Genomic DNA, 12,529 nt, shown 5'->3' with positions numbered 1-12,529 from the left:
TACCCCGAGAAGGAGGAGGTGAGGGCGAAGAAAGGCGAGAAGCGGAGGGGCTGGAGGCGAGCGAGGCGGGGCCGGGGCGGAGCCAGGCTGCGCTCCCAGGCCCGGCGCAGTGCGCACCCGGAGCCGGGCGGGGGCGGGAGCGGGCGCCGCGGCCAATGGCGCGCGGCGCTGAGGCGAGGGAGGTGCAGGAACCCTGGCCGCTGACAGCCAAACTCGCCAACTCCGCCTTCGGCCCCGCGGGATCCCGGAGCCCGAGCCCGCCTGGGGCCGAGGCCCCCCGAGCCGCGCTTCCAGCGAACATGGCAGCAGAATGAGAAGGCTGGCGCCGCTGGGTGGCCGCCGTGGCCGCGCTGCAGCTCGAGATCCGCGTCCGGCGAGCTCCGGATCGCCTCCGTAGGCGGCCTCCCGGTGGCCGCTGGATTGTTTCATTGGGAACCAGGGCGGGGGAGAAAGAAGCCCCCGCCGCCGAGCGAGTCCGTGCTTTGGGTGTCGAATCGTGCGTGCGACCCGCCGGCTGCTGAAGCGACGCGGGAGAGAACCGGCCCGGGCTGCGGCGGTGCGCACGCGGGGATGAGCCGGCCATGGAACGGCCTCGGCGGGGCGCACGGAGCCGGCCGGCGCCACAGCGGGAGCGCTGCCTGAGCCCGGGCTCCGCGGGGCTTCGGGGCCTCGGGCGCACTGGGGGAGTCCCAGACGCGGCCTCCGGGAAGGACGGGAGCCCTGCGTGGGGGACACTGCAGCAGTCGCCGTGCTGAGGAGCCCAGAGCCTGCTCTGCCCGCAGCTCGGCGCGCTGTCGGCACCCGGGCGCCTTGCCGGGTGCTGGGCGCCTGGCGCACCGCGGCGTGGTCGGTCTGCTGCAGGAGCCCGGTGCACGATTGGCTAAAGAGGTGTGTGTGCGCGAGTGTTGGCCTGGCGATCGCAGCAGAAGCAGAACCGGGCGAACCTGAGCAGCCATGCTTCCCGGGGTGGGCGTGTTCGGCACCAGCCTCACGGCCCGTGTCATCATCCCGCTGCTCAAAGAGGAGGGCTTCGCGGTGAAGGCGCTGTGGGGCCGCACGCAAGAAGAAGCCGAGGAGCTGGCCAAGGAGATGAGCGTCCCCTTCTACACCAGCCGCATCGACGAGGTGCTGCTGCATCAGGACGTGGACTTAGTGTGCATCAACCTGCCGCCGCCACTCACGAGGCAGATCGCTGTCAAAACCCTGGGTGAGCGCCCCCCCCCCCCCGCCTTCTCCCGGTGCCATTCCGGATGCCTTTCTCTCTCTTCTTGCCCTTTCCACATCCCAGAGGCTTACCCAGCATCTGAACCGCCCCAGGGATCTGGGATCCCGGGTCCCACTCGGAGCTCCCCCTCCCTACTGCCTGCCCTTCTCCACCTGCGCGCTTCCCCCCTTTCTCCCCGCACCACCTGAACGCGCTTCCCCAGGTGCGTGGCGTGGAGAATGGAGGTGCGTGGATTCGGGGGATGCAAATCAGGTGGATGCCGAGAACAGGAGCTGGGTTGCTACTCCCGGAGAGGAAACTTTGCCCTCAGCTGTGTGTGTAGTGCCGAGTACGCACCTGGGAGAGGGGAGCGCGCAGCCCGCAATAAAAAGGCCTGAATAAAGGGCCGCACACGTGTCTGGGTTTTCGTGGGGGCGATAGAGTACCTGCTTTCCAGCAGCTGTGCAGCCCTGCTAGGGTGATTTGTTTCTTTCCACTGTGAGTGAGTGTAGTGTGAGATTAGAGATGTGACAATCGGCTGGACTGATTTCCTTCCAGGCAGGAGGAAGGATGGCGGGAGGGGTGTGTGTGTGTGTGTATGTATGACTATTAGAATATTTTAAGAGATGTCATAGGTTACTAAAGATAGGTTAAACCCCTGTAATTTAACCTTTGAGTGCGGCCTCCTGGGAGTTGACTTCTGCACCGATTTGGAATAATCTTTTATTTTTAGGGGATGGGGCACTCTCTTTTCAGCAGCGTGGATACTTTGTATTGGAAAAGGGCCCAAAGCTGCCAGTTTGTTTTGAAAGCGTGTGGTGGTATCTCCCTCATTTCCTTTCAGGAATAGTTCAGAGGTTTGGTGTTGACAAGCAGACTGTCACCCTCCCTCTTCATCTGGTCCCCCCCAACTCCCTCCAGGGGGCTGAACAGCCTCTGAACTGCATTGTCAACCTCCCTGCTGGCTGAGGACAGAAAAGTGCAAGTGTTTTGTCCCCCCAGCAGCTCCAAGCACCCCTCAAACAACCCCAGGGCCACGGCTGGCTCCTTCCTACCCTAAGCCATTTAATAGCCCATCCTGGGGAGCTGGAGTTTTTATCAGTGAGCAAAGAAGCAGAACTTCTAACAAGAGGAGATGGGATATCTGATGAGTTAGAGCCTGAGCATCTGCTCAAGGTTGGCAATTTTAACAAGCCTCTGGCCTTTGTGGCCTTGTCCCTTTGGTCTTGAATTGAGTTCCACTGGGTTCTGGCCAGTATGTCTTTTCTCTTTGATGGGACATTTATGTCGGGTGGGAAAGTCCCTTATTTACACTGGATCTGTGCAGAGCAGATAGGTTACCACCAAGCGATAGACGCATCTGTAGGGCAATTTGTAGAAAACTGGTCCCTGTTAAGCTGCATCTACTAGAAAGGCCCTGTTGGAACATTGCTCCTCACCCCCCCCCACCCCCCCGCCATGCAGGGCAGACCCACAGAGCAACCCCAGAGCAGGGGAGTGCCAATTTGGGGAACAAGGATGTTCTTGTGTTCTGACCATCTCCCGCACTGGGGCTGTGAAAAGTACTTGGGGGAGCTGGCCCAGAGGAGTCATTTCTGGATACTTCTGTGCTTATTTCTCAAAATCCCCGGAGGACTGGAGATAGAGCTCAGTGTAGTGACTAGCGCGCACAAGGCCCTGAGTCTGATCCCCAGAACCAGGAAAAAAGAGCATCCCCATGGCTTTTTCATTGATAAGACTAATGTGAGTTATCTCTTCAGAACCAAATATAGACGGCATAATTGACTTAGTTTAATAAGTTTAACCAAGGAATACGATTTTGTTCATGTTTTTGAGGTAGACTGGGGACTCTCTTTTAAGCCCTCCTCTCGTAGGCAAGCCAAGGTAGTCCTTGCATATGGAAAACATGGAGAGGCTGGGTTTAGATGTGGACTTTTGTGCTAAGCCTCATCTTTCCTGGAAAATCCCCGGGTAGGGCTCCCTTTGGTCGGGCCTGCGAGTACATATGGGGTGGTCGTCTTGGTCGGCTTCACAGTCATGGTTAGAAGTTCAACCCGGTGCAGGAAGTGAAAAACCCCAAACAGTTATCAGGCTGGCCTGGCTGTTGGGGTTTACAGATGCTGGTGTTTGCTTGGAATTGAAACCAGCCAACCTTTCACCAGTCCTGGTGAATTCTTTTAGCAAAAGCCTGGGCTTTGAGTTGCTTGTGCAGGGGACGATGATAGACCCGTGGCCTTCTGTTATGGAGATGTTTCTACCACATAGAATCTCTATACTGCCCAAGGATGCTTCTAAGTACCTGCTGTGTGCCAGGTAGTGTGGAAGGTGCTGGTGCATAGCGTCTTATTTTGTGACTAATGTGATCCTCTAAGATAGATACTAACTAGCCCCAATGAGACAACTGAGGTTCAGAGACGTGGAATGAGTTGCCCAAGGACACACAGCTAGAGACTTGAACCCGTGGTCATTTCTTCCTTTCTTACCACCTCTACCTTGTTCACGGCTGTTCCAGATAATGGCATTGCAATGGAGTTGGTTGGTGATGTCCTGGGTTCCCTTTGACCCCACCCATGGAATCAGTTCCCACACCGTCTCCTGAATCTCTCTGTATCTTCCCCGTCTGTGTCATCGCTTCCCCAGAGAATCCAGGGCCTCACCTAGTTTTGAATTAGGTTCCAGCTCACCCCTGCCTGCCGCTGGCCCTGTTTCCCCTTTCAAGGCTCCCTATCACGTCCCAGGAAGCAACTCGTCCTGCAGGCTGATGGGAGCCCATGAGACACACTGCTGTTGTCTCCTTGGAGGGACTCCGTTGGCTGCCATGTCCGTGCCTCTGACAGGAGCACCCTTGTCCCTTGGGGTCATGATCTTGGTCCTTCAAGACTCAGTATATCAGCGCTTGGTAGGTCCCACCCCCATGTACCCTTCTGAGTTCTCAGCACTGTGTGGCCCCCCCCCCCCCATTTTAGCACCTCTTTGCATACATTTGTTAAAAATTTAAATTTTGTTTAGTTATTTTGAATAGGCTATATATTCACAAGATACAAAATTCAAATGCTATGAATGTACACAGTGAAGAGTAAATGTCCCCGTCCCTGTCTCCATCAGAGCCAATCCATGTTGTTTTACACACACACACACACACACACACACACACACACACATCTTCAAGGCTTTTCTAGGGATATACTGAAAATACATGTGGGAGACTTTTTAAACCATTTTTTACACACTTGGTAACATCTAGTTCACACGGTTATATACTTTGATATTGTTATGCAGTGTTATTGTGGAAATTTGTATATATTAAAAATATAATATCTTAACCAGCTGTGGTGGCTCATGCCTATAATCCCAGTAGTTTGGGAGGCTGAGGCAGGAGGATTGCAAGTTCAAAGCCAGCCTCAGCAATTTAGCAAGGCCTTAAGCAACTTAGCAAGACCTTGTGTCTACATAAAAATATAAGAAGGGCTGGGGATGTGGCCTAGTGGTTTAACACCCCTGGGTTCAATCCTTGGTATGAGAAAAAAAAAGGTAATATCTTAATTTAATATTATATAAAATTTAGATGCATTATATGTTTTATAAATATATGTAAAGTACATAAATATATGAGCACATATTTATACATAGATAAATGTTTATTATATATAAATACATATTAATGTTTCATAAAATATGCAAATATTTACACATATAATTGGTCCTTCATCTCCTTGGGTTCCACATGTGTGAATTAGGTACTAGGGAATGAGAATGATCAAATTATTTTATGTGCCTGTAAAATACGAAACAATACAGCAGGACAACTGTGTACAGAGCATTATACTGTATTAGGTATTCTAAATAATGTGGAGGTGATATAAAGTATATGGAAGGACGTGCCATTTTCTATGAAGGACTTGAGCATCCATGGATTTTGGTATCAGAGGGGGTCCTGGAACCAACTACCTAGAGATTCTGCAGAACAACTGTGTACACATGTATATATCTATATCATACACACATATAAAATGCAGAATGCAAACGTATCCTTGTTCCTGTTTTTAGCTGTATGTATTTCATTGTATGGAAAAATCAGAATTTATTTAACCAGTTCCCCATGACTCAACATTCAGGTTGTTTCCAATCTTTTGCTTATGCAAACATGACATAAATAATCCTGAGCATGAGACTGATCTAATTATTGAGCATGTGTTGTTTTGCACACGTCGGTTTCTTTGTAGGATACCTGTGGGGACTGAGAGCTGGTCCGTGGGCTTCTGCACATTTCATTTAGCCACAGTGTTGCCAGATTAACTGGCGCCCGAAATGGCACTGCACTTTCTCAATTTCCCCGGCACCTCTACGGATAAGGCTCTTGACTGCCAGGTCCCCAAGGCAGCAAGGATGCTTTCACTCACCTTTGTGACCAGAGCAAAGGGGCTCAGGGCCAGCACCAGGCCCCAGCCAGCCTGTGGGGTCAGCCTAGCCTGGTAATATTTTGCCCACTGCCAGTCTCCCTGGAGTAACACAGTAAGTTGTCCAACCACCTTGGGGCCCAGCCTGTCTCCTATCCAGTCTGATCGCTAGACAGTGGAAAAAGTGGGTGTGTGTGGGCGCACAGATCATGCATGTGCACGCACACCTACGCTCGGACTTGCTCTTTGTTTTTTAAGGTTCCCTCGGCACCTGGAATAACACCAAGTGCCTCACCGTGATCTACCTGGCCGGAAATGGCCCTGCCTCGCCCAGCTCCCCTCTGGGACTCTCTGCCCTCCAGCCCCCTCCTCTGTTCCCCCAGGGCCACTTCCCCTTCCGTGACTCCAGGCCCCCCGCCCCGTCTCTGTCCTTTGCCTGGAAGTCTGGTTCCTCACTGCTTCCAAAGACGAGCTCCGTCACTTCAGTTCCAGCTGAAATGTCCTTTAGGAGCCAGGCCTTTCCAGACTCTCGCCTCCCGGTCATGCCTCTGTCATCCTCTTTCTCTTCTTGGTGACACTGTCAGTTTGTGACCATCCCTTTCCCTTGCAAGATTGTCTTCTTAGGGCTTTTTGTCTCTCCAGCTAGAAGGTGAGTTCTTGGAGGGTGGGGCCTTTTTCCTGCTCTCCAGACAGTGCCAGTGCCTCCTCACCTGGTGGACACACTGTAAGTGTTTGTTGAAGGATGCACCAAGGCACAACCGGTTTCCATTGCGTGGCTGTCTCCCTGGGGGAAGGTGAGGGGTTGCAAACACCCGGCGCCCACCGACACGCAGAATTTTGGTCCTACCTGCCGTAGCTTCTGCCTTCCCAACTTTCACACACAGTCACCTTATCTGGGGTTCTCTTCAAGGTGCAGATACCTGGATGGGACCTGAGAGTCACAGTTTCTGTCCAGGTCTCTGTTAATGCAGACACTGGAATAGCCAGGCACCGGAGGTGAACCGACCCTCTGCCTTTGGGAAACCAGGATGTCTCCTGCCATCATTTCTCTGCCTTGCATGGAATGCGATGACATCTGTTTCGTTGATCCCTATCCTGGCTTTTGGAGATGGCGGTGCAGATTCTCCCCGGGGAAGCCTCCCTTGGGGCCGTGAGGAAGGCTAGAGGTTTACACTGAGCTCCAATCCAGCCGCCCATTGATCTTGCCCCAACTTGCTTGGCATCGTTAGCCGAGGACCTGAGCGTCCTGCCTCTCCCTGCCCCACTTCACGCAGCAGCAGTTGCTTAATGCTAAGGAGGGCAGCCGGGATAGAGGTGACACAGGAGGAAACAGGGCTGAGGCTTGCAGGCCACTGTTGCCACGCCAGCTGAGACATGGCTGCAGAGGATGACGAGGGTGGACTTGGACTTGCTGGTGACCATGCTGAAATCCAGCCAATGCTGCGTTCCCGGTTCATCCTCAAGGTTTCTTTTGGATCTGCTCCTATCTTAACACTCTGGAAGAGGGTGACTGTAGTTTTTCTCGCTGGGTTCCTGCCCCTGTGCGCTGCAGGAAATGATTTCAGTCTATCAATTTGTGAAGAGTTGAGGGAGCCCTGGGGCATTATGGAAATGAAAGAAATTACCCTGCTCACTGTTAGGAAAAGTTAAGCCTCACCAGTCTCATTTCATCTCACCGAAATTAGGTGCAGTTGAACTACCCTTTTGTGGGTGATATCTGACTTTGAAAACAGATGATTCTGAAGATGTTGAACGTTTTGGTACCTGAAACTGAGGGAGAATGACCACAACAAAAAAAGTAGAAGTAAATAGCATGTTTTGAGGATTTCACCAAGAATGAAATACAGAAGGCAATTCATTATGGATTTTGATCCAGGGCAATCATGGCCCAGCAAAGAGCATCGTAATATTATTGGATGTGTGTTTTAGAAGGTAACCAATGATAGGAAAGACTTCCAGTTACTACCATGTGACTATGGGAGAGGTACCTGTCCTTCCTAAGTCTAAGTTTTCTTAATAAAATGGAGGAAATGACAATATCATATGGTGTGGTGATTATAATGAGGGGTAATTAAATACTTGGGTTTTGTCCTCCCTCAGTTATCTGCATCAGCTCAACAAACATTCATTTTTACTTCTCCCGAGTATGATCAGTTCTGTAGCCTGTCCCAAATGGTGCTTTGACAGATGTTCCTTTTTTTGGGTACTGGGGATTGAACCCAGGGCACTTAACCACTGAGCTACATCCCTAGCCATTTAAAAAAATTTTTTTTTGATTTTGAGACAGGGCCTTGCTAAGTTGCTGAGGCTGGCTTTGAACTTGCAATCCTGCCTCAGCCTCCTGAGATGCTGGGATTACAGGCATTTGCTGCAAATCTAGTACAGCTGGCCATCTGTGTCTGAGAGTTTTACAAGCTTGAACCAATTACCGGTTGAAAATATTTAAAAAGAGAAATTGCATCTGCGTTGAACATGTACAGACTTCTTTTTTTTCTTGTCATCATTCCCTAAACGATACAGTAGAACAACTGTTTATGTTGTCTGAGGTATTATAAGTCATCTGGAGATGATTGAAAGTATACGAGAGGATATGTGTAGATTGTATGCAAATACTGTGCTGTTTTACACAAGGGATTTGAGCATTCGTGGAGTTTGGTATCCTTGGGGGTCCTAAAACCAGCCCCTGGCAGATACCAAGGGACAGCAGCCCTCGCTTCACAGATATGTGATCAGTAGAAGGTCTGATGCCACTGTCAGGTCCTCACTATGCTCCTAGGAAGATTTGTGGTCACTTGTGTTGAGGATGCTGGCCATCTCAACGAACCCAGGAGCAGGGATGGGGCCAGGTGTTGGGCACCTAGCCATAGACTCCCAGGTGTCAGCTTCGTCACCCACCCCTTTTCACACCAGCCTCCTTTGCTTCTTGGGCCCATGTGGTGGACAAAATAATTGTCCACACGCCGCAGCTCCCAGATCTACAAATCACAGGAGTGTCACCTGAAAAGTACAGCCCCATCTTCACGGTCATCTCGGCTTGTGTCCGCTACACTCCTGGCTCCGTGTTTTCTGGGGTCACTCACAAACTAGGGACACATTAAAAATGTTGCTGGGCCCACTCAGCTGGATGGCAGTGGGTGGAGGAGGGCCGAGTGGACACTTTTACAAACGTAGATGATTCTTGACGATGTCGAGTCCTGACTGAATGAAGTGCACACCTGTTATCTCATTGCCTTTTTAATGACCGCAGTGAAGCAGTGGAAGGAAAGTGGGGGGTGGGGGACTGAGGATCAAACCCAGCAAGTGGTTCTGAGCCACATCCCCAGCCTTTTTAATTTTTTTTTATTTTGAGACAGGGTTTCGCTAAGTTGCTGAGGCTGGACTTGAACTTGCCATCCTCCTGCCTTTGCAACCAACACTCTACAGCGTGCCATGTCGTTAAGCTGTGAAGATTAGGACATCAGGGGTAGTCCGTGAATTTTATTTCATTTTACTTTTTCTTTTTGCAACAGGGAATTGAACCCAGGGACATTTTACCACTGAGCTACATCCCAACCCTTTGTATTTTTTAATTTTTTTTGCAGGGTAGGGTACCAGGGATTGAATTCAGGAGTACTTGGTCATGGAGTCATATCCCCAGCCCTATTTTGTATTTTATTTAGAGACAGGGTCTCACTGAGTTGTTTAGTGCCTCACTTTTGCTGAGGCTGGCTTTGAACTTGCAATCCTCCTGCTTCCACCTCCCGAGCCCCTGGCATTACAGGTGTGCACCACCATGCGTGGTCTTTTTATTTTTAATTTAGAGACAGGGTCTCACTAAGTTGCTTAGGGCCTTGCTAAGTTGCTGAGGCTGGCCTTGAACTTTCAATCCCGCCTCAGCCTCCTGAGCCACTGGGATTATAGGTGTGCATCACTGTGCCTGGCCAATTTCCACTTCTTAATATCTCACAAAGGGGACTGAATTTCAACTCATGAAGCTTTGGGGGACACACTCAAACATGTGTATGTCACAGCCAGAGATGTGTTGGTCCATTTTCCATTGCTGCAATGAAATGCCTGAAGCTGGGAAATTTGTAAAGAACAGAGGTTTACTTAGCTCAGGGTTCTGGAGGTCCATGAGCACGCCACTGGTTTCTACTCAGCTCTGATGAGGCCCTTCTGGCTGCATCACAGCATGGCCGATGGCATTATAGGCTTGCACCACCGTGCTGGGTAGTCAGTGCATTTTCCACTGATGAGGTCTTCAACTCACGATTGGTCTCTGGAGACAAAACCCTTTGTGTATTTGTACACACATCCCATGGGTTCTCTTTCTCAGGAGGACCCTGACTGATAGAGATTTTGCCACCTGGCCAGGTAAACTGGTCATGGAGCACCTGAAAGTCAGGTCCCACAAGTCTGGGTCTAGAAAGACATGCTGGAGCAACTGCCCCGTCCAGTTCAGCCGTGAGCCTCTGAGCACTTTCCCTCCAAACAGGAGGCCCTGTAGGTGAAGGTCCTGTGAGTTCAGACTCTGACTGAGGGAGCCTTGGGGGAAGCCCTGTCACTCACCTTCTCCCTGTCAGATTCTTTACTGTCTACAGGGCCTCTGGGGTTTGCTCAAGTCTGAGATGCTTTGGGGTTTAGACTTTTCTTGACAATTGTTGATGTCCTACTTTGTAGTTTTTAAAAACCCAGAAAAATAACTTTATATTGAAAATAATACAGTTTTCAAAAATTCCAGTTTCTAATTGTGACAGCCCTTGGAACATTCAGCCACTCTTCTGGTTAGCATAATAGCCATCAGCGAAAACTAGAAGATTCCGAAGCCCCCAATCAAGTCGGTTTGTGGCTTTAGCATTTTTTTTTCCAGGAAAGCTTTAACTGGCTAGCTTTATACTATAAAAGTCACCTATTGCACTTCAAAGATTTTTAGTAAACGTATGTAGTTATGCAACCCATCACTACACAAAAGAACATTTAGAGCATTTCCAACCCCCGGGTTCCTCCTGCCTGTTTGCAGATGATCCTGTTCCCACCATGAGCCTCAGGCAGCCACTGATCTGCTTTCCGTCTCTACAGTTTGCTTTTCCTAGAAATGTCATCTAAATGCAATCTCATAATGTGTAGTCTTATGCAGCCTCATAATGTGTAGTCTTTTGTATCTGGGTCCTTTCACGGGGCATCGTGATTTCCATGTTCATCTATGTTGTTGCGAGTGTTAGAAGTATGTTTCTTGTTACTGCCATGGAATAATCCATGGTATCAATATAACACATGTCGTGTCTCCACCCATCATCTAACGGGTCTTCTTATTATTTCCGGGCTTGGCTATTAAGAATAACGTTGCAGTGAACATTTGCATACAAGTCTTTTGCAGATCCTCATTTTCATTTCTCTTGATCAGACACCTGGCACTAGAATTGTTGAGATAATAGGGAGTGTATATATTTGACTTTTGGAGAAACTGCCAAACTGTTTTTCTAAAGCAACTGCACGCTTTTCCTTTGCCACCCGTGATGTGGGAGCGTTCTGATTTCTCCATGTCATCCCCAGCACTTGCTATTGTCAGTCTTTCTGATAAGAGCCATTAGAGGTGGTGTGTTGCGGTATCTCATGAATTTGATTTGCATATTCCTAATGACTAATGATGTCAGCATCTTTTCTTGGGTTTATCATCCAGTTATGCCTCGCCTCTGGTGAAATGTCTATTCAAATCTCTTGTCCATTTTTAAATAGGTTTTTGTCATCCTGTTATTGAGTTGTAAATGCTGGTTTTGTGATTTTTCTTAGTTTGTTGTAGTAGCAGGCTTCATTTGGGGAAGGGGTAGAGTCACCCCCCTCATCCCCTGTCCTTTGTTTTCGATTTCTGGAACTAGTACAGTGGGACTATTTCTCCAATCCAAGAAAAGTGAGCTTTGCAAATATTTACTAAAATGGCTCATTATGTTGAAGGCGGAGAAGGCGCAGGAGGGGCTGGTCCTGGGGCTGCAGCCTTGCACCAAGCCCTGATAAATGCACTCTGCTGGGCATGTTTGCAATTTACAGATTATCTCCAGTGCCCACGTGGGGTCTCCTAATCCCCTATTTTTCTCAGCGCCTGGAGACTATTTCTCTTTTTTCCATTTGTTTTTATTCAGTTAGTGCCTTTTGGATGCCTGCAGCTCTCGCTCTTGGCTGTGGTGAGAAACAGCCCAGAGAGTAAGACACGGGTTTGTCCTTGGGAAAAGAGAACCACAGGCAGACACACGGAGGCAGCGGGGTGTGTAGCGAGGAGCAGGGTGAACATGGAAATCACGATGCCCCGTGAAAGGACCCAGACACACAGTGTGGTGCCCAGAGGGAGGGGTTCACCTAAGGCAAGTGAACGGTCCCCCTCCCAGGTCAGCCCTGGATGAAGAGTCAGCCACGGGGGTGGGGGGAGCTTCCCAGGGCCAGTTGCTGAAGGCACTGGAACAAAGGAAGGCGACGGGACAGACGCTGTGACAGAACCCTCCATAAAAGTGTGTGTGTGTGTGTGTGTGTGTGTGAGAGAGAGAGAGAGAATATGGGAGATACTCAGCGGGCTGGGACCTGGAAGGGCGCCTGCTGATTGCTGGTGAATGATTACTTCCTCTTCCCTGCCAAGCACCAGTGGGGATCTTGAGTTTGGGGTGGGAGATAAGATGTCCAGGACCTGTGGGGAAGGGCCCCGCAGTCCCCACTGCCCTTCCTCTGGGGTGGCTGTGTAGTCCCTGGACTGCCACGGGCTGGGGAGGAGCTGAGAGCTGCAAAGTCCTGGGGGATCTTTGTGAGGAGCTGGGGCTTCCCCTGGAGCAAGAAGAGGGGCAAGGTTTAAAGAATTTTAAGGGAAGCTGTAGAATGTTCTGGAGTCTTCCATGGCTGCCCTGGGAGCTACCTGGTGTTGTGCACCGTTGGCCACCCAGGACGGTGTTAGAGTGGCCTGAGGATG

General features: G+C 50.3%; 1 protein-coding gene across 1 annotated transcript in view; it reads left to right on the top strand.

Moving 5' to 3' along the window:
- The first annotated feature begins 226 nt into the window (after positions 1–226).
- Gfod1 (Gfo/Idh/MocA-like oxidoreductase domain containing 1) overlaps positions 227–12,529 on the top strand; it is a 100,424-nt gene continuing 88,121 nt past the window's right edge. The window contains exon 1 of the mRNA XM_027948109.3: positions 227–1,207. Coding sequence (XP_027803910.1) covers positions 955–1,207 — 253 coding nt within the window. The 5' untranslated portion in view covers positions 227–954. The remainder of the gene's footprint in view (positions 1,208–12,529) is intronic.

Source organism: Marmota flaviventris, chromosome 6 (assembly GCF_047511675.1).
Source record: "Marmota flaviventris isolate mMarFla1 chromosome 6, mMarFla1.hap1, whole genome shotgun sequence".
Classification (NCBI taxonomy): Eukaryota; Metazoa; Chordata; class Mammalia; order Rodentia; family Sciuridae; genus Marmota; species Marmota flaviventris.
This window is presented reverse-complemented; position numbering and strand designations above follow the sequence as displayed.